This window comes from Grampus griseus (genome assembly GCF_964374135.1).
Source record: "Grampus griseus genome assembly, chromosome: 11".
Taxonomy (NCBI): Eukaryota; Metazoa; Chordata; class Mammalia; order Artiodactyla; family Delphinidae; genus Grampus; species Grampus griseus.
Window position 1 is genome coordinate 41,002,133 of NC_139005.1, and position 20,863 is coordinate 41,022,995.

The 20,863-nt window shown below is 41.1% G+C and overlaps 2 protein-coding genes across 3 annotated transcripts; both read left to right on the plus strand.

Annotated features, from left to right (window-relative positions):
* Positions 1-255: 255 nt before the first annotated feature.
* Positions 256-17,636, plus strand: TMT1A (thiol methyltransferase 1A). Of its 2 annotated transcripts, XM_082665097.1 has the most exons (3): positions 256-788; positions 13,492-13,761; positions 17,013-17,636. In XM_082665097.1, exons 1-2 carry the CDS (start codon positions 291-293, stop codon positions 13,726-13,728), a joined length of 735 nt encoding a protein of 244 aa, XP_082521223.1. In that variant the 5' UTR covers positions 256-290; the 3' UTR covers positions 13,729-13,761; positions 17,013-17,636. The 2 variants fall into 2 exon arrangements, with proteins under 2 accessions (XP_082521223.1, XP_082521224.1); XM_082665098.1 differs by lacking the exon at positions 17,013-17,636 and having other exon boundaries at positions 13,492-15,691.
* On the plus strand, positions 4,743-5,274 carry LOC309829835 (ubiquitin-ribosomal protein eS31 fusion protein-like; the record flags this gene model as incomplete). The annotated part of the gene is made up of 2 exons (XM_082666109.1): positions 4,743-5,030; positions 5,170-5,274. The coding sequence occupies 2 exons, from the start codon at positions 4,743-4,745 to the stop codon at positions 5,272-5,274; spliced, it is 393 nt and encodes a 130-aa protein (XP_082522235.1).
* Positions 17,637-20,863: the final 3,227 nt, after the last annotated feature.

The window sequence follows — 20,863 nt, forward strand, 5'->3', positions numbered from 1 at the left end:
AGGAATAGATTTGTAATAATGGGTTGTAATCAGCCTTCCTTCTAAGGAAAAGCTGAGAACCTTCTCATTTTACCTCATGAAAAGTAAGCTATGAGGCAACTTTTGGCAAACATCTATTAACTGGGTGAAATGGGCCTCTCGCCCGAGATTTTACTGCAGCTGCGTCTCTCCAGCACAACCAGCTCTTTCCTCTGCAGCTGATTGGCTCTGGAATGTGGCCAGAAACCTACTTCCTGCAATTAAAGGAGCCAGGCCTCTAACTGCTGATCTGTTTTCTTCTCTTCTGAGTGATGGCGCTGACCATTTTTATCCTCCGGCTGGCCGTCTGCATCCTGGCATTTCCCGTGTACCTGCTGGACTTCCTGGGCCTGTGGAACTGGATATGCAAAAAATCGCTCCCCTACTTCTTGGCAAGGTTTACTGTGATGTACAACGAACGGATGGCAAGCAAGAAGCAGGAGCTCTTCAGCAATCTACAGGAGTTCGCAGGCCCCTCCGGGAAGCTCTCCCTGCTGGAGCTGGGCTGCGGCACAGGGCCCAACTTCAAGTTCTACCCGCCTGGATGCCGGGTGACCTGCATTGATCCCAACCCCAACTTTGAGAAGTTCTTGATCAAGAGCATTGCTGAGAACCGACACCTGCAGTTTGAGCCCTTCCTGGTGGCTGCCGGGGAGGACCTGCACCAGGTGGCCGACGACTCCATGGATGTGGTGGTCTGCACACTGGTCCTGTGCTCCGTGAAGAACCAGGAGCGGATCCTCCAGGAAGTGTGCAGGGTGCTGAGGCCGGTGAGTACAGGGTGTGAGGGCTGGTTAGTAGTAACCACTATCACCAAGGGCAGCCCTATCAATTTCAGGTAGATCAAACACCCTAACATAAAAAGTACAACTACTAGAGAAGACACTGCCGAATTTTTTTAAAAATCTTAGAGTGGAAAAGAAGCTATATAGGAAAAGATTGATAATACATGAATATGTAAAATTTTAGAACTCCTGCAGAGAAAAAAAAGGAGTGTAAAAAAACTTAAAGTACAAAAAAGTTTGTAAAAAGTATTTGCCAAGGATGATAGATAATGCGTTAACTTCATATTAAAAGACATTACAGGACTTCCCTGGTGGTCCAGTGGTTAAGAATCTGCCTGCCAAAGCAGGACATGGGTTCGATCCCTGGTCCGGGAAGATCCCACATGCCACGGAGCGACTAAGCCCGTGTGCCACAACTACTGAGCCTGCGCTCTAGAGCCCGCAAGCCGCAACTATTGAGCCCACGTGCCACAACTACGGAAGCCCGTGCGCCTAGAGCCCATGCTCTGCAACAAGAGAAGCCACTGCAATGAGAATCCCTTGCACTGCAACGAAGAGTATCCCCCGCTCGCAGCAACTAGAGAAAGCCTGCGTGCAGCTACAAAGACCCAGGGCAGCCAAAACTAAATAAATTAATATAAAAAAAAATTTTAATAAAAAAATAAAAGACATTACAAATCAAGATCAATAGAATTCTTAAATCAGTTCTTTAAAAAAGAGAAAAGTAAGCAAAGCACAGGAACAGAAATATAAATAAAAATAGCCAATATATGATATAAATGTTGTCTTGCAATAAAAGAACAAATTTAAGCAAGATATCACTTATACGTGGAATCTTAAAAATATAACAAATGAATGTATATAACAAACAGAAATAGACTCACAGATATAGAGAACAAACTAGTGGTTACCAGAGGGGAGAGGAAAGTGGGGAGGGGCAAGGTAGTGATGTGGGATTAAGAGATACAAACTACTATGTATAAAATAAATAAGCAACAAGGATATATTCTACAGCACAGGGAAATATAGCCATTATTTTGTAATAACTTTAAATGAAGTATAATCTATAAAAATTCTGAATCACTGTTATATACCTGAAACTAATATAATATTATAAATCAACTATACTTCAATTAAGAAGAAATTAAAGCAAGATACTATTTTTACCTAACACTGTCAGAGACTTTTAAGTTCAATATGGTGTTGGGGTGAGTCTGGGGGACTGGATTACCCCAGTTGGAGGAAGTGCCCTCTTTGGAGGGCAATTTGATAATATCAAATTTTCAAGGACACTTCCTCCTTCATCCAACAGGAATTTATCCTATAGCTATACTGCACAAATGTGCAAAAACTCATTCATATGCGAAAATATTCATTACAGTATTTGTAATACCACAAATTGTAAATAACCTAAACATCCAGCAATAGGAGGTAGGAGGCTGTTGAGTAAATTGTCGCATCGTATAAAGGATTTCTGTGCAGCTGTTAAAAGAACAAGGAAGAGTTACCTATGTTGATATGAAAAAACTATCTCCTCAAGAGACAGTGTTAAATTAAAAAGCAATGAAAGCATAGAATATTATATACAGTATAAGTCCATTTGTGTGTGTGTGGGAGAATACACCTATATAAGTATTTATGTTAATGGGAATGATACACAAGAAACTATTAACAGTGGTTACCTCTTGGGAAGGGAATTGGATGAGGGGAAGGAATTACTTTTCATATTATACCTCTCTGTATAGTTTGAAATTCTTTATACCTATATGTAATTTTCACATATTACCTTTATTGTTTGTTTAAAAACTAGTTTAAAATAGTTTTATTCTAAACATAGGTGAACATAAAGTATGGATATCTTTTTAAAATTTATTTATTGTTAATTTTTGGCTGCGTTGGGTCTTTGTTGCTGTGCGCAGGCTTTCTCTAGTTGCAGCGTGAAGGCTTCTCATTGGGGTGGCTCCTCTTGTTGCGGAGCACAGACTCTAGGCGCGTGGGCTTTGGTAGTTGTGGCATGCGGGCTCAGCAGTTGTGGCTCACAGGCTCTAGAGCACAAGCTCAGTAGTTGTGGTACTCGGGCTTAGTTGCTCCGCGGCATGTGGGATCTTCCCAGACCAGAACTCGAACCCATGTCCCCTGCATTGTCAGGCGGATTCTTAACCTCTGTGCCACCAGGGGAGTCTCAAGTATGGGTATCTTAACATTTGAATTTACTATACTAGAGGAAATGGATGTTCTGTAATCCCCAGTTTTATTTTCTAACAGAGGAAGTTCCTCAGGAAGAAAAGGACTTGAAGATAGTGTTTAGAGGCAATTAATATACAGTCATCCCTCAATTTCCTCGGGGTCCCTCCCTGTCCCCTCCACAGATACCAAAATCTACAGAAGCTTAAGTCCCTTATATAAAATGGTGCAGTACCTGCATATAACTTATGCACATCCTCCCATATGCCTTAAATCATCTCTAGATTACTTATAATACCTAATACGATGTAAACGCTATGTAAACAGGTGCCAGCATGTGGCAAATTCAAGTTTTGCTTTTTTGGAACTTTCTGGATTTTTTCCAAACATTTTTGATCTGCATTTGGTTGAATCCAAGGATGCAGAACTTATGGATACTGAGGGCCAACTGTAATTCTGTCTTTGGCTCAAGGATAGGCCAACGTCAAAGTAGTAACTGAAAAAAGTCTGATTCTGATACTCAAATCCTGGGTTCTTGTGTCCTAAGACTGGGCACGGTTAGAGGTTTTGCTTACAGTGTTACTAATCTCACAACACCTCTGCAAAGCAAGTAACGGTCATCTCTGGTTTAAGCCCTGAGAGTGCCCTTAGGGGATCATATTCTTGGTGGTCTTCCTTAGCTCCTCCGAAGCACCCATTCTCTGCTGAACAGAACCAAGAGCTTTCCTACATTCTCATGTAGGAAACAGTCCTTTAAAGCAGGTATTGCCTTCATGTTGGACTGGGGAAACAGACCCAGAGGAGTTAAGAAACTTGCCTCAAGTTACACAGCCACTATGTCTGACTTTAATGCAAATATTATCACTGTACCACAGTGCTTGTCACTGGGGCTTTTTATCTGACTTCAACATTTCTACCACTTTTGCTGGCTTTTCTTCCTCTGCCCATCCCCTAAACGCTGGAGTTTCTTTTTTAGCTCTCATTTCACTTATATACACGCCCTGTGCAATCTCATGTACCCCCAATGTTTTCAATTACCGTGCATACACAAATGGCTTCCAAATCTAAGTTTCAAGCTCAGATCTCTCTTCTAACCCCAGATCTTCATACCCAGCTGTCTACTCGACAGTCACCTGAGTGGGTAACAGGCACCTCTAGCTTAACCTGTGTAACCCAGAGGGCATCAGCAACCTCCGCAGGCCTGGATCACCTCTTCTCTCCTGTCCTCTTCTATGGAAAAAAAATATTTCAATCAGGAAATGTCAAGTTTTCCATTCCTGAACACAGGTCTTACACTTACCCATAGATTTGGAGGAACTCCATCTCTAAACCCTGCCTGGGATAGCCAACACTAGGGAGGCTAGAAGAGGCTAAGGAGTGGGACGGTCACCCTGGGTCTGGGAGGTAATCATTGGTCCGTTTCCCCCTTCACCCCAGAGGTAGATAAGTAGAAAACTTCTGAAGACTCCTTAATAATGTGTAGCCTCTACTGTGTCCAGACTTGACCCATAAGTATAGGACCGTCCTAGATGAAAGCAGCAGTTACTAACTCCTATATGACAGTAATTTACACACAGCATCCACTGACCAAATAAAATACCTAATGACAAAATATAACCATGAATTTCGTAACACTTTTAGATGATTCAGTATTTTAATAAAATAAATCCTATCGTTTACATCCTGTGACAATGGCACAAAAGTATAAGACATAGGCTTTTTGGATCCACCATCTGTGGTGGTGCCGCCACCAGGATGCAGATTTTTATGAAGATCCGGACAGGGAAGACCACCACTCTCGAGGTCGAACCCTCAGATACAATAGAAAATGTAAAGGCCAAGATCCAAGATAAGGAAGTAATTCCTTCTGACCAGCAAAGACTAACCTTTGCTGGCAAGCAACTGGAAGATGGACGTACTTTGTCTGACTACAACATTCAAAAGGAGTCTACTTTTCATCTTCTGTTGAGACTTCGTGCTGGTACTAAGAAAAGGAAGAAGTCTTACACCACTCCCAAGAAGAACAAGCATAAGAGAAAGAGGGTTGGGAATTCCCTGGCGGTCCAGTGGTTAGGACTCTGCACTCTCACTGCGGAGGGCCCAGGTTCGATCCCTGGTTGGGAAACTAAGATCCCACAAGCCACATGGCCAAAAGAAAAAAAAGAGAGAGAGAGAGAGAAAGGTTAAGCTGGCTGTCCTGAAATACTGTAAGGTGGATCAGAATGGCAAAAGCAGTCACCTTCATCGGGAGTGCCCTTCAGATAAATGTGGTGTGGAGTTTTTATGACCAGCCACTTTGACAAACACTATTGTGACAAATGTTGTCTGACCTATTGTTTCAACAAACCAGAAGACAGGTTATTGTATATTGGTTAATAAAAGACATGAACTAATGAACTAAAAAAAAAAAAAAGTATAAGACATGGTTATTTAGTCCCAGGCAGTACTAGGTATGGATTCAGACACCCACAGGTTTGCAAAGCAGAGCCTAAGAACAATACTCAGATGAATTTAAAGATTTTTTTTTTAATAAAAGGGGAAGTTTAAAAAATTGTAATTAAAAGGTAAACAACAAACAAGGGAAAACATCTGTAGTCTATGTAGTCTAATTATACTAAAAGCCCTTACTAATCAGTAAGAAAAAAACCAATGGCCTATTAGAAAACTGATAGTGGGGACTTGCCCTGTGGCACAGTGGTTAAGACTCGCAACGCAGGGGGCACAGGTTCAATCCCTGGTCAGGGAACTAGATCCCACATGCATGCCGCAACTAAGAGTGAGCATGCCACAGTTAAGGAGCCGGCGAGCCACAACTAAGGAGCTCACCTGCCACAACTAAGACCCAGCACAACCAAATAAATAAAGAAAAGAAAAAAGAAGAAAACTGATAATGGATGGACATTAACAGACAAATCAGAAAACAAGAAATCCAAATAATCAATAAGGTTTAGTAAAAGATGTTACGATTACGAATATTAAAGCTACGCAGGTTATCAAAAATACCATATTACACATCAAATTGACAAAGATATAGGAGAAAAAAGTACTGATGAGAGTTTATTGGAAATGGGCATTCACATCTATTGCTAGCATGAATGCAAACTGCTACAACTTTTCCAAAGGGCAATTTGACAACCTGTACCAAAAGCTTTAAAAAGGCACAGACGTTTGATTCAGCAATTCCACTTTTTAGCAAGTTATTTATTTGGAAATAATTATAGATGGTCACAAAGATTTATGGATAAGGATGTTCACTGTAACAGTATTTATAACAATGTAAAATTGGAAATAGCCTAAATGAGAATGGTTAAATAAGAGATGGTAGGGCTTCTCTGGTGGCGCAGTGGTTGAGAGTCCGCCTGCCGATGAGGGGACACGGGTTCGTGCCCCGGTCCAGGAGGATCCCGCATGCCGTGGAGCGGCTGGGCCCATGAGCCATGGCCGCTGAGCCTGCGTGTCCGGAGCCTGTGCTCCGCAACGGGAAAGGCCACAACAGTGAGAGGCCCGCATACCGCAAAAAAAAAAAAAAAAAAAGAGATGGTAACTTCAGTGGTGTGAAATATTGCATAAAGGTTTTTTAAACCATCTTTTAGAATAATACTCAAATACATAAATAAAATAAAACAGATTATAAAACAGAATGTATATTCCAATCCTAGTTTTAGAAAAAAAAATATATAAATGTATATACAAAATTTTATTTTGTTTTTTTTTGCTTTTTTGCTTTTTATTTTTTTACACAGCAGGTTCTTATTAGTTATCTATTGTATACATACTAGTGTATATATGTCAATCCCAATCTCCCAGTTCATCCTACCGCCCCCACCCCCACTTTCCCCCCTTGGTGTCCATACGTTTGTTCTCTACATCTGTGTCTCTATTTCTGCCTTGCAAACCGGTTCATCTGTACCACTTTTCTAGATTCCACATAAATGCGTTAATATACAATATTTGTTTTTCTCTTTCTGACTTACTTCACTCTGTATGACAGTCTCTAGCTCCATCCACGTCTCCACAAATGACCCAATTTCATTCCTTTCTATGGCTGGGTAATATTCCATTGTATATATGAACCACATCTTCTTTAACCATTCGTCTGTCGATGGGCATTTAGGTTGCTTCCATGACCTGGCTATTGTAAACAGTACTGCAACGAACATTGGGGTGCATGTGTCTTTTTGAATTATGGTTTTCTCTGGGTATATGCCCAGTAGTGGAACTGCTGGGTGATATGGTAATTCTATTTTTAGCTTTTTAAGGAACCTCCATACTGTTCTCCATAGTGGCTGTATCAATTTACATTCCCACCAACAGTGCAAGAGGGTTCCCTTTTCTCCATACCCTCTTCAGCATTTTTTGTTTGTAGATTTTCTGATGATGCCCATTCTAACCAGCATGAGATGATACCTCATTGTAGTTTTGATTTGCATTTCTCTACTAATTAGTGATGTTGAGCAGCTTTTCATGTGCTCCTTGGCCATCTGTATGTCATCTTTGGAGAAATGTCTATTTAGGTCTTCTGCCCATTTTTTGATTGGGTTGTTTGTGTTTTTAATATTGAGCTGCATGTGCTGTTTATATATTTTGGAGATTAATCCTTTGTCTGTTGATTCATTTGCAAATATTTTCTCCCATTCTGAGGGTTGTCTTTTCGTCTTGTTTATAGTTTCCTTTGCTGTGCAAAAGCTTTTAAGTTTCATTAGGTCCCATTTGTTTATTTTTGTTTTTATTTCCATTACTCTAGGAGGTGGGTCAAAAAAGATCTTGCTGTGATTTATGTCAAAGAGTGTTCTTCCTACGTTTTCCTCTAAGAGTTTTATAGTGTCCGGTCTTACATTTAGGGCTTTAATCCATTTTGAGTTTATTTTTGTGTATGGTGTTAGGGAGTATTCTAATTTAATTCTTTTACTGTGGCTGCCCAGTCTTCCAAGCACCACTTACTGAAGAGACTGTCTTTTCTCCATTGTATATTCTTGCCTCCTTTGTCATAGATTAGTTGACCATAGGTGCATGGGTTTCTCTCTGAGCTTTCTATTCTGTCCATTGATCTATATTTCTGTTTTTGTGCCAGTGCCATATTGTCTCGATTACTGCAGCTTTGTAGTATAGTCTGAAGTCAGGGAGTCTGATTCCTCCAGCTCCGGTTTTTTCCCTCAAGATTGCTTTGGCTATTCAGGGTCTTTTGTGTCTCCATACAAATTTTAAGATTTTTTGTTTTAGCTCTGTAAAAAGTGCCATTGGTAATTTGATAGGCATTGCATTGAATCTGTATATTGCTTTGGGTAGTATAGTCATTTTCAAAATATTGATTCTTCCAAGCCAAGAACATGGTATATCTCTCCATCTGTTTGTGTCATCTTTCATTTCTTTCGTCAGTGTCTTACAGTCTTCTGAGTGCAGGTTTTTTACCTCCTTAGGTAGGTTTATTCCTATGTATTTTATTCTTTTTGTTGCAATGGTAAATGGGATTGTTTCCTTAATCTGTCTTTCTGATTTTTTTGTTGTTAGTGTATAGGAATTCAAGAGATTTCTGTGCATTAATTTTGTATCCTGCAACTTTTCCAAATGCACTGATTAGCTCTAGTAGTTTTCTGGTGGCATCTTTAGGATTCTCTATGTATAGCATCATGTCATCTGCAGTGACAGTTTTACTTCTTTTCAAATTTCTATTCCTTTTATTTCTTTTTCGTCTCTGATTGCCATGGCTAGGAGTTCCTTGCCACTATGTTGAATAATAGTGGCAAGAGTGGACATCCTTGTCTTGTTCATGATCTTAGAGGAAATGCTTGCAGTTTTTCACCATTGAGAATGATGTTTGCTGTGGGTATATGGCCTCTGTTATGTTGAGGTAGGTTCCCTCTATGCCCACTTTCTGGAGAGTCTCTATCATAATCGGTGTTGAATTTTGTCAAAAGCTTTTTCTGCATCTATTTACATGATCATATGGTTTTTATTCTTCAATTTGTTAATGTGGTGTGTCACATTTATTGATTTGCATATATTGAAGAATCCTTGCATCCCTGGGATAAATCCCACTTGATCATGGTGTATGATCCTTTTAATGTGTTGTTGGATTCTCTTTGCTAGTATTTTGTTGAGGATTTTTGCATCTATATTCATCAGTGATATTGGTCTGTAATTTTCTCTTTTTGTAGTATCTTTGTCTGGTTTTGGTATCAGGGTGATGGTGGCCTCGTAGAATGAGTCTGGGAGTGTTCCTCTACAACTTTTTGGAAGAGTTTGAGAAGGATGGGTGTTAGCTCTTCTCTAAATATTTGATAGAATTCACCTGTGAAGCCATCTAGTCCTGGACTTTTGTTTGCTGGAAGACTTTTCATCACAGTTTCAATTTCATTACTTGTGATTGGTCTGTTCGTACTTTCTATTTCTTCCTGGTTCAGTCTTGGAGGGTTATACCTTTGTAAGACTTTGTCTATTTCTTCCAGGTTATCCATTTTATTGGCATAGAGTTGCTTGTAGTAGTCTCTTAGGATGCTTTGTATTTCTGCAGTGTCCGTTGTAACTTCTCCTTTTTCATTTCTAATTTTATTGATTTGAGTCCTCTCCCTCTTTTTCTTGATGAGTCTGGCTAAAGGTTTATCAATTTTGTTTATCTTCTCAAAGAACAAGCTTTTAGTTGTATTGGTCTTTGCTATTGTTTTCTTTGTTTCTATTTCATTTATTTCTTCTCTGATCTTTATGATTTGTTTCCTTCTACTAACTTTGGGTTTTGTTTGTTCTTCTTTCTCTAGTTCCTTTAGGTGTAAAGTTAGACTATTTGAGGTTTTTCTTGTTTCTTGAGGTAGGATTGTATTGCTATAAACTTCCCTCTTAGAACTGCTTTTGCTGCATCCCATAGGTTTGGGATCATCGTGTTTTCGTTGTCATTTTTCTCTAGGTATTTTTTGGTTTCCTCTTTGATTTCTTCAGTGATCTGTTGGTTATTTAGTAATGTACTGTTTAGTCTCCATGTGTTTGTGTTTTTTACGTTTTTTCCCTGTAATTTATTTCTAATCTCATAGTGTTGTGCTTGGAAAAGACGCTTGATATGATTTCAGTTTTCTTAAATTTACCAAGGCTTGATTTGTGACCCAAGATGTGATCTATCCTGGAGAATGTTCCGTGTGCACTTGAGAAGAAAGTGTAATCTGCTGTTTTTGGATGGAATGTCCTATAAATATCAATTAAATCGATCTGGTCTATTGTCAATTAAAGCTTGTGCTTCCTTGCTAATTTTCTGTCTGGATGATCTGTCCATCGATGTAAATGAGGTGTTAAAGGCCCCCACTATTATTGTGTTTTCCTGTTGATTTCCTCTTTTATAGCTGTTAGCATTTGCCTTACGTATTGAGGTGCTCCTATGTTGGGTGCATATATATTTATAATTGTTGTATCTTCTTCTTGGATTGATCCCTTGATCATTATGTAGTGTCCCTCCTTATCTCTTGTAACAGTCTTTATCTTAAAGTCTATTTTATCTGATATGAGTATTGCTACTCCAGCTTTCTTTTGATTTCCTTTTACATGGAATATATTTTTCCATCCCCTCACTTTCAGTCTGTATGTGTCCTGAAGTGGGTCTCTTGTAGACAGCATATATATGGGTCTTGTTTTTGTATCCATTCAGCAAGTCTGTGTCTTTTGGTTGGAGCATTTAATCCATTCACATTTAAGGTAATTATTGATATGTATGTTCCTATTACCATTTTCTTAATTATTTTGGGTTTGTTTTTGCAGGTCCTTTTCTTCTCTTGTGTTTCCCATGTAGAAAAGTTCCTCTAGCATTTGTTGTAGAGCTGGTTTGGTGGTGCTGAATTCTCTTAGCTTTTGCTTGTCTGTAAAGCTTTTGATTTCTCCGTCGAATCCGAATGAGATCCTTGCTGGGTAGAGTAATCTTGGTTATAGGTTCTTCCCTTTCATCACTTTAAGTATATCATGCCACTCCCTTCTGGCTTGTAGAGTTTTTGAGAAATCAGCTGTTAATCTTACGGGAGTTCCCTTGTATGTTATTCGTTGTTTTTCCCTTGTTGCTTTTAATAATTTTTCTTTGTCCTTAATTCTTGTCAATTTGATTACTATGTGTCTTGGCGTGTTTCTCCTTGGGTTTATCCTGCCTGGGACTCTCTGCACTTCCTGGACTTGGGTTACTATTTCTTTTCCATGTTAGGGAAGTTTCTGACTATAATCTCTTCAAATATTTTCTTGGGTCCTTTCTCTCTCTCTTCTCCTTCTGGGACCCCTGTAATGTGAATATTGGTGCATTTAATACTGTCCCAGAGGTCTCTTAGGCTGTCTTCATTTCTTTTCATTCTTTTTTCTTTAATCTGTTCTGTGGCAGTGAATTCCACCACTCTGTCTTCCATGTCACTTATCCGTTCTTCTCCCTCAGTTATTCTGCTGTTGATTCCTCTAGGGTATTTTTCATTTCAGTTATTGTATTGTTCATCTCTGTTTGTTTGTTCTTTAATTCTTCTAGGTGTTTGTTCTTTAATTCTTCTAGGTCTTTGATAAACATTTCTTGCATCTTCTCGATCTTTGCCTCCATTCTTTTTCCGAGGTCCTGGATCATCTTCACTATCGTTATTCTGAATTCTTTTTCTGGAAAGTTGCCTATCTCCACTTCACTTAGTTGTTTTTCTGGGGTTTTATCTTGTTCCTTCATCTGGGACATAGCCCTCTGCCTTTTCATCTTGTCTATCTTTCTTTGAATGTGGTTTCTGTTCCACAGGCTGCAGGACTGTAGTTCTTCTTGCTTCTGCTGTCTGCCCTCTGGTGGATAAGTCTATCTCAGAGGCTTGTGCAAGCTTCCTGATGGGAGGGACTGGTGGTGGGTAGAGCTGGGTGTTGCTCTGGTGGGCAGAGCTCAGTAAAACTTTAATCCGCTTGTCTGCTGATGGGTGGGGCTGAGTTCCCTCCCTGTTGGTTGTTTGGACTGAGGCAACCCAACACTGGAGGCTACAGGCTCTTTGGTGGGGCTAATGGCAGACTGTGGGGGGGGGTGGCTCATGCCAAGTACTACTTCCCAGAACTTCTGCTGCCAGTGTCCTTGTCCCCGTGGTGAGCCACAGCCACCCCCTGCCTCTGCAGGAGACCCTCCAACACTAGCAGGTAGGTCTGGTTCAGTCTCCTATGGGGTCACTGCTCCTTCCCCCTGGGTCCTGATGTGCATACTACTTTGTGTGTGCCCTCCAAGAGTGGAATCTGTTTCCCCCAGTCCTGTCGAAGTTCTGCAATCAAATCCCACTAGCCTTCAAAGTCTGATTCTCTGGAAATTCCTCCTCCCATTGCTGGACACCCCAGGCTGGGAAGCCTGACGTGGGGCTCAGAATCTTCACTCCAGTGGGTGGACTTCTGTGGTATAAGTGTTCTTCAGTTTGTGAGTCACCCGTACCCAGTGGTTATGGGATTTGCTTTTATTCTGATTGCACCCCTCCTACCATCTCACTGCAGCTTCTCCTTTGTCTTTGGATGTGGGGTATCTTTTTTGGTGCATTCCAGTGTCTTCCTGTCGATGACTGTTAGTTGGGATTCCGGTGCTCTCACGAGAAGGAATGAGTGCATGTCCTTCTACTCCACCATCTTCCACAAAATCTTAACAGTAGTTGTCTCGAGGTGATGAAAGATGATTGACTGTTTTTCTTTTTAAACTTTTCTGTATTTTCTGAATTTTCTAAAATAATATTGGTGAGACAGTATTGCCAGCCTCTGGAGCCAGACCACCCAAGGTAAAAACCTGATTCTGACATTTGTAAGCTGTATGACCTTGGGCAAGTTGTTTATTTTCTATGTGACTCTGTTTCCTCATCTGTAGAACATAGGAATGATAATAATAATGCTTACCAAATAAGTGCATTGTAAGGATTGAGTTAACATGTGATAGGCCTTACAGACAGGGTCTTGCATGCAGTAACTGCTTCAAATTCTAACTATTATTATGTATTACCTTTATGAACAGAAAATATAGATTGGCAACTCTGTATAAAATCTGACAGAAGATGACACTATTAACCAGAATAGTATCGTAGTAAGTTTGAATTTCTCCATGTCTTCTCATGAAGTTGGCCTTTGGGGCCACTGAAATCTGACATTTAATCATCTTATAGGACTTCCCTGGTGGTCCAGTGGTTAAGAATCTGCCTGCCAATGCAGGGGACACGAGTTTGAGCCCTGGTCCGGGAAGATCCCACATGCCTCAGAGCAAGTAAGCCCATGCGCCACCACTACTGAGCCTGTGCTCTAAAGCCCGTGAGCCACAACTATTGAAGCCCATGCGCCTAGAGCCCATGCTCCGCAACAAAGGAAGCCACCGCAATGAGAAGCCCCTGCACCACAACAAAGAGTAGCCCCCGCTCACCGCAACTAGAGGAAGCCTGCGCACAGCAACAAAGACCCAGTGCAGCCATAAAAAAATTAATTAATTTTTAAAAAATCATCTTATAAATTTTTTCCCCCAAACTAAAATCCTTGATGTGTTTTTTTTTTTTTCTTTTCTTTTCTTTCTCAGGGAGGAGCTTTTTATTTCATGGAGCATGTAGCAGCTAAGCCTTCAACCTGGAATTACTTCTGGCAACAGGTCCTGACTCCTGTCTGGTACCTTCTGTTTGATGGATGCAACCTGACCAGAGAGAGCTGGAAGGCCCTGGAGTGGGCCCGCTTCTCCAAGCTGAAGCTGCAGCACTTACAGGCCCCCCTGTCCTGGGAGCTCCTGCGCCCTCACATCTACGGATATGCTGTGAAATAGAAGTTGAAACCTGAAGGGCTCGAATAATTTAAGGTTTGGGTTTTACACTTAAAATGCTAATTGGGGGACTTCCCTCATGGTGCAGTGGTTGAGAGTCTGCCTGCCAATGTGGGGAACACAGGTTCGATCCCTGGTCCGGAGGATCCCGCGTGCCGTGGGGCAACTAAGCCCATGTGCCACGGCTGTTGAGCCTGTGCTCTGGAGCCCACGAGCCACAACTACTGAGGCCATGGATACAACTGCTGAGGCCCGTGTACCTAGAGCCCCTGCTCACCACAGCTAGAGAGGGCCTGCACACAGCAATGAAGACGCAACACAGCCATACACACACACACACACACACACACACACACAACTAATTGGGAGAAGGGAACCCCCTTTTTAAGGTAAATTTGAATTTCATCACTAAAAGTTTATGTTATAACCTATTTAGCTATTTTCTATTGTCTGCCAAAGAATCAAAAACAAAACAAAACAGCTTTGAACTCTCCCTTAAAGGAAACAATGGGCTTTCATAATTGAAGTCCACCATTATCCTCAAACCTTACTTTATTCAGTAACTTCAAATTTTTTCTGTCTTATTTAAATTATTACCCAACAGATTTTAATTTTACCTTCTCTTTGAGAGGTTGATGCTAATTAGCAGTTAATCACTCAAAAGAAGACTTTGAAGAGGGAGACGTGAAAAGATCTTTTTCTATAAAATTAATTCATTTTTTTATCTTTGGCTGCGTTGGGTCTTCGTTGCTGTGCGTGGGTTTTCTCTAGTTGCAGCACACGGGCTTCTCATTGTGGTGCCTTCTCTTGTTGCGGAGCACAAGCTCTAGGTACACAGGCTTCAGTAGTTGTGGCTCACAGGCTCTAGAGCACAGGCTCAGTAGTTGTGGCGCACAGGCTTAGTTGCTCCACAGCATGTGGGATATTCCTGGACCAGGGCTCGAATCCATGTCCCCTGCATTGTCAGGCGGATTCTTAACCACTGCGCCAGCAGGGAAATTCCAAAAAAATCTTAATAATTCACAAAATAAATAAAGAAATACTGACTAGTTGAAAACTCCAAACCTAAACAGCACAGATTTTTTTTTTTAAAGAAATCTGAATCGGGGCCTCCCTGGTGGCGCAGTGGTTGAGAGTCCGCCTGCCGATGCAGGGGACGTGGGTTCGTGCCCCGGTCCGGGAAGATCCCACATGCTGCGGAGCGGCTGGGCCCGTGAGCCGTGGCCACTGAGCCTGCGCGTCCGGAGCCTGTGCTCCGCTTCGGGAGAGGCCGCAACAGTGAGAGGCCCGCGTACCGCAAAAAAAAAAAAGAAATCTGAATCTATTTGTTGTCCTTAGTATCATTGGGCTGGCTTTCAACATTAATGTACCAGGATGCCACACCTAGTTCTGCCCAGCTTTGTTATGTTTTTTATTCTGGTATTGCACCAGAGTTTGTTTCCCTGCATTCCAGTCTTCAATTCTTAAGATGAAGTTTGTACTTGACACTTCAGTATATCCATAAAACTATATGAAGCAGTTAGAGTTCTTGGGTTCATTTTCCTTATTATCTAACGTATACTTTGCTGAATGTAGTAAATTGCAGGCAAAGAAAAGGCCCACTGTAATTAGACAAACCTTGAATAACTAGATACGCTTTGTAAGAGCCGCCTCAAAATAGTCAAGCTGTGAGTCTGTAAAGAGGTAGATAAATACTGTTCGGATTAGTCTGATCAAATTTCCACTCTGGTCTCAAGATGATTTCTTTGTTCCCTGTAACCATGGAAACCTTGGGAAATCATCACAAGTGCTGTGAAAACAAGTTGGTCAATAAGAGGACTTAGAATTTTCAGCAATAGTTTGCATGCATTTTAATAAATTTAGAATATTTTCTGAGATGATTTTGCAAAGAGACTACTTTAAATATCAAATCAATAAATTCACTTACATTTTAGGAATGGAAATAAAATTAATGGTTTATATCTTTGCTGGCTTGGTTTCATTTTTCTTAGTGTCTCTGGGAGGGCTTTCCTTCACTGTGGAAAATTAAGCTATTTGAACACACAGATTTTTCCTCCTACAGCCAGGTAACTCTAAATACAGCTAGCAGATATTATTTATTTATTTATTTATTTATTAATTATTTGGCTGCGTTGGGTCTTCGTTGCTGCGTGTGGGCTTTCTCTAGTTGCGGCGAGCAGGGGCTACTCTTCATTGCAGTGCACAGACTTCTCATTGCGGTGGCTTCTCTTGTTGCGGAGCATAGGCTCTAGGTGCGTGGACGTCAGTAGTTGCCGCGCCAGGGCTCAGTAGTTGTGGCGCATGGGCTTAGTTGCTCCACAGCATTTGTGAAATCCATAGAGCAGAAAGAAAGCTTACTATTCTCTCTTGAGCGTGAAAACAGTTAATGTTTCAGTGAGGTTAGGACATGCATCTATGGCCTCCTGGGCTATGGAACATGAATATCCTCCCTCTATGGTCGTCCAAAAGTAGGAGCCTCCTTATTTAGCCACCTCACTACTGGTTAGGTCAGTCTAGGGATTGAGAAATATGAAAAGCCACAGGTTGACATGGTGAAGTGTTACTGCCACATTGGAAGGTGAGTCGTACCAAAGTACTAGACACATTCTTATCAACTCCCTCTCGTTTAAACAGGGTAGCAAATTTTTTTTTTAATATTTATTTATTTGGCTGCGCCGGGTCTTAGTTTTGGCATGTGGGATCTTAGTTGCGGCATGCAGGATCTAGTTCCCTGACCAGGGATCGAGCCTGCGCCCCCCGCATTGGGAGCGTGGAGTCTTAGCCACTGGACCACCAGGGAAGCCTCAGTGTAGCAAATATTATCCTCACTCTTTATAGGTGCAGAAAAATAAGTAAGTGAAATTTCTTACATTCCACAAGTTACTGAGCAAGTCCTAGGGGCACGATTCCTAAAGCCACAACACCTGTTTTGACAAGCATCGCTGCCGTACTACCTTCTCACTGCTTTCTTCCCCAGGCCCAGAAAACACACATTTATGATCATTCAAAGAGCCTAAGGAAGTGACCTAAGCCTGTGCAAAATGGAAACAGAAAAGAGTCAAAACACGTCCAGTGTCTTTTAGGTCCTGTGTTGGTTAGATTCCCTTGACTGCAGGTGACAGAACTTCCAATCCAAAAAGGCTTATGCAGAAAAAGGACTCCACTGACTCAAATTAACGAAAAGTATTCAGGCAGAAAACCTCAGGCACAGCTTGAGCAAGGCTCAGATAATGTTATCAGGCGCCAGACAGTGTCTAGGGTCACATCTGCCCTCCTCTCTGTTTCAGGTGGTGAGTCTCTGAAGTAATGCCAATCTTCATGCTTCCAGGGCCCATGGCCAGTTGGAAAGATCAAGTCCACTTTTGCAAAGACTCCAACCAAAGTTCTAGATTGAGTCTCAATTGGCTCTTATTGACAATATTAGGTCACAAGCCCACCCCTGAATCAATCATCATATTTCAATGGGATGGGTCATGCTGATTGGCACAGGGCTTCATCCCTAGGGCTGAGCTCACCCAGACCATGTGAACTGAGACATGGAGAGTTGTATATCCTCCAAATGAAAGCAGAGCCTGCGACTGGGGAAAGCACGCAGGCACACTACGAATGGGCATTACAAGTACAAAGCTACATTCTGATCAGACCCTCTGCCGGCTTTTCTGTGGAACATCACGTAGTGCCACGCTTAGAACACTGGCTTTTCAGTGGGATAACAGCACGCAATGAGAGAAATAAAAGAAAAAGAGGACACTGGCTTTGGCATCAAAGTGACGTGGGTCAAGTTCTGGCTGTGCCATTCGTTGACTATGTGACCTGGGGCATGTTACTTTTCTAGTGTCACTTTCCTCATCTGTTAATGGGGATAAGAATACCTAAAAGGGTTACTGTGAGGAGTTGACGAAGTGAGGTACTTGGTGCTTAATAAATGCTGAACTTCATTCGACAAATATTTACTGAGTGCCTATTGTGTACTCTGCTCTTAGTGATTGGCTTAGAGCCCTGAATAAACTAGACTTGTTCCCTGCCCTGGTGGAGCATACAGTTGTGATCAGTGCTCTCTAAGAGGGAGAAGTGCAGGGTACAGGAGAATGGAATCTGACCCTCCTGGGGGGAGGGTCAGAGGCTTCCCTGAGGAAGTGACGTGTGAACTGAATTCCAGAGGATGAATAAAGAATATTTCAGCCTCATGGGACAGCTTGTGCCAAAGACAAATAAAAAGAAGAAACACAGTATGTTCAAGGAACTGAAAGGAAGTAGGCAGGGCTGGGCACCAGAGCCTGAAGGGCAGATTCGGGGATGGATACTATTCCATCAGCTTGTGCCTAATTTTGTTAAGGCCCTGGGTCCGTGAGCTCAACACTTATTTTAATGGCTAACAACGACAACAAACAAAACAGTTAAATTTTATTATATTTATATAATATATATGTATTATATTCTGTTCCTAACTGTTCTGATATTCCAATTGCTTCTTCTGAATTCCTACCTATTTCACACTTGAATAGAAAGTGAGGCAAACATTACATAATAGTTCCTTTTGTACTCCTGACCCTAACGTAAGCCTTTCTCTTTGGTATTGCTTTAGAAAACACAGAGCTTAACATAACTGAAATTCAATTCTTATCTATCTGTTGAGGCAATTGAGGGTGTAATGAATCATAGCAGACTAATGTCAACAAAAGCAAAAAATAAAACTATTCAATAAGCTTCACTTTAAATACCTCAAAATTTAAAACCAAAAGCATTCAGGCTATATTAAAGAAAAACCAGAATTCCCTGAACCATGGAATCACCAGAGAATTGGGGGCAGAAGTTATGTTAACTAAGGACACAGGAACAGAGTGGCCAGTGTTCCCAATTTCTAGTTCAGTTAAGAAAAAATAGTAATACGCAGATCAAGTAAGGCATTATTTGTTTCTAAAGGAAACTATGTGGAAACCTGCAGAGAATTACATGGGAACAAGGAAAATCACCATTCAGAATTCACCGTTCTTAAAGGTAAAAATCTCTCACATCCCATAGTGCAACCCAGGCTGCATCCTTCTCAATCTTTAAAATGTATCTGACCCTGATGTCAACTTTCTCCTTGGAATGATCCTTTTTTTCCATGAGTCTAACAGCTAATAATAAAAATTTCCATTTATTACATGCCATCTTTATACTAGGAAGTTTACACAATTATTTTACATAGTACTCATAACTTTACCAGGCAGGTATAATTATCTGCATCTGACAAAGGAGAAAGCAGACCAGACCAGTGGATGTTCCGTTACTTGCCCAAGGCCACATAGTGAGTGGCCACCCTGGTTTTCCCACACAGCTCACCTGACTCCAAAGCCCAGAGCTCCTCACGGTGCTGCCCTGCTTCTCAAGGTCTTCTGAATCCCAGTCTCTGTAACTGTTTCCTTCTTCCTCCACCATTTCTCTTGAATGATCCCCTAAGACTCATTCAGTCTGTATACAGTCCCTTAAGAGTTTCTTATACTCTTAGGCTGTGAACCACCACCTACATGAAGAAGATTTCTAAACCTCACACTTTCCATGCCTTTGATACTTCAGATTTAACACATCAAAAAAGAATTCAAAAAAAAAAAAAAAAAGAATTCACTCTCTGCTTCCCTAAGTAAGCAACACTTTCCAACTTCCTCAATATCTATGATTATTTCCCAAGGACCAGGTAAAGTGATGTTTCTAGAAAGCATTCTCTGGCTGTTTCAAGAAGCTTCTTCTTTGAGAAATCACTTAGCACTCACTAACATCCACCAATCTCTTCTTCCTTTCTTCTACATGCCAAATATAGTGTGTACTACACAGCAGGTGCTCGGAAAGTATTTGCCAATGGATTCACTGTCAGGTCCTGCCTCTTCTACATACCTCTCAACTGGTCCCTTCTACTGCACTTCCACAGCCACCATCTCAGCATGAGAACTAATGCCTGAATGACCGTATGTATAAATTGAGTGGGGATGGCTGAAGTGATAAACCATTTATGTCGGAACTTGCCAGGTGTCACCTGATTCAAGGGTATAACAGGGAAGTAGCTCTAAGGTGAGGAGGAGATACTACATCTGGATACAGTAGCAGAAAAACACTCCTTTTATAACCGACTTAACCTTCTTTGCCCTCCTTCACCCAATACACCCCATGGAAAAATAGGAGCTCAGCAAACAACTTTCCTGGGGTACAAAGAAGTGGCTTCCTAGGCACGCATCAATATCTCACCCAAGTCATAATCTCTCATACCAGAAAATGCTTCAAACTGGTCTCCATGCCTCCACGCCTTCATCACCCCTTCCTGAGCATGAGCTCATAATTTCCAGAATACTTTAATTTGACAATTCCCACTCAGCATAAGACTGAATTTAAACTGCTCAACTTTGAATTTAGGGCCATCTGTCAACTGACACCTCAACGCTTTTCCCAGCTTTGTGGTCCAGTGGAAAAAGCATGGGGTTTCAAGTCAGAATATGTGAATCCAAACCTCATCATTGCATCTTACTAATATTTTATTCACTTAACATAAGAGAACAACAGTACCCACATCTCCTAGGATTTTTGTGAGGATGAAATGAGATGTAACATGGTTAGTAAAAGCACTGAAACTGCTCCACAAGGCCCCTCACTCTGGTCAAGGCCCTGCCTCCTTAAGCATTTGCAAGAGGAATAAAGTATATTTTCCTATCAGAAAAGATATTTTACTTCTATAAATGTCATCCTGGAATTCCAATCGACCAGATTATTACACACTATAATGTTTTCTGAAGATTCAGCATTTTTAAAAAGAAATCTTCCATAAAAAAATAACTTGGCAAAGCTCTCATTTTTGCACCTGACAATAAAACATTGGCACCTGCGATGAGATGAGATGCACTTGCTTCAGCTACTGCAAATAACTTCTACAGGGAATGTTACAGATACAGACAAGATTTTCTAAGTACCTCTAATCTTGGCTCCCATCTTACCTGTCAAGCTAAGCAGGTAGTATTAAGACTATAAAAGAAGTAGCACTCCGTTCAAATTCTATGTCACCTCTTAGGTTACAGGAACAGATTATTAACTCTGATCCCAGAGGAAGAGCTTTTTTTCTATTTTATTGTCCACCAAAGCTTAGGAACAAAGAAATCTAAAAACTTTTTTT

Coding starts and splice junctions, on each gene's coding strand:
- TMT1A (XM_082665097.1), top strand. CDS start 291: ATGGCGCTGACCATTTTTATCCTCCGGCTGGCCGTCTGCATCCTGGCA. Junction 789..13,491: donor TGTGCAGGGTGCTGAGGCCG/GTGAGTACAGGG, acceptor TTTCTTTCTCAG/GGAGGAGCTTTTTATTTCAT.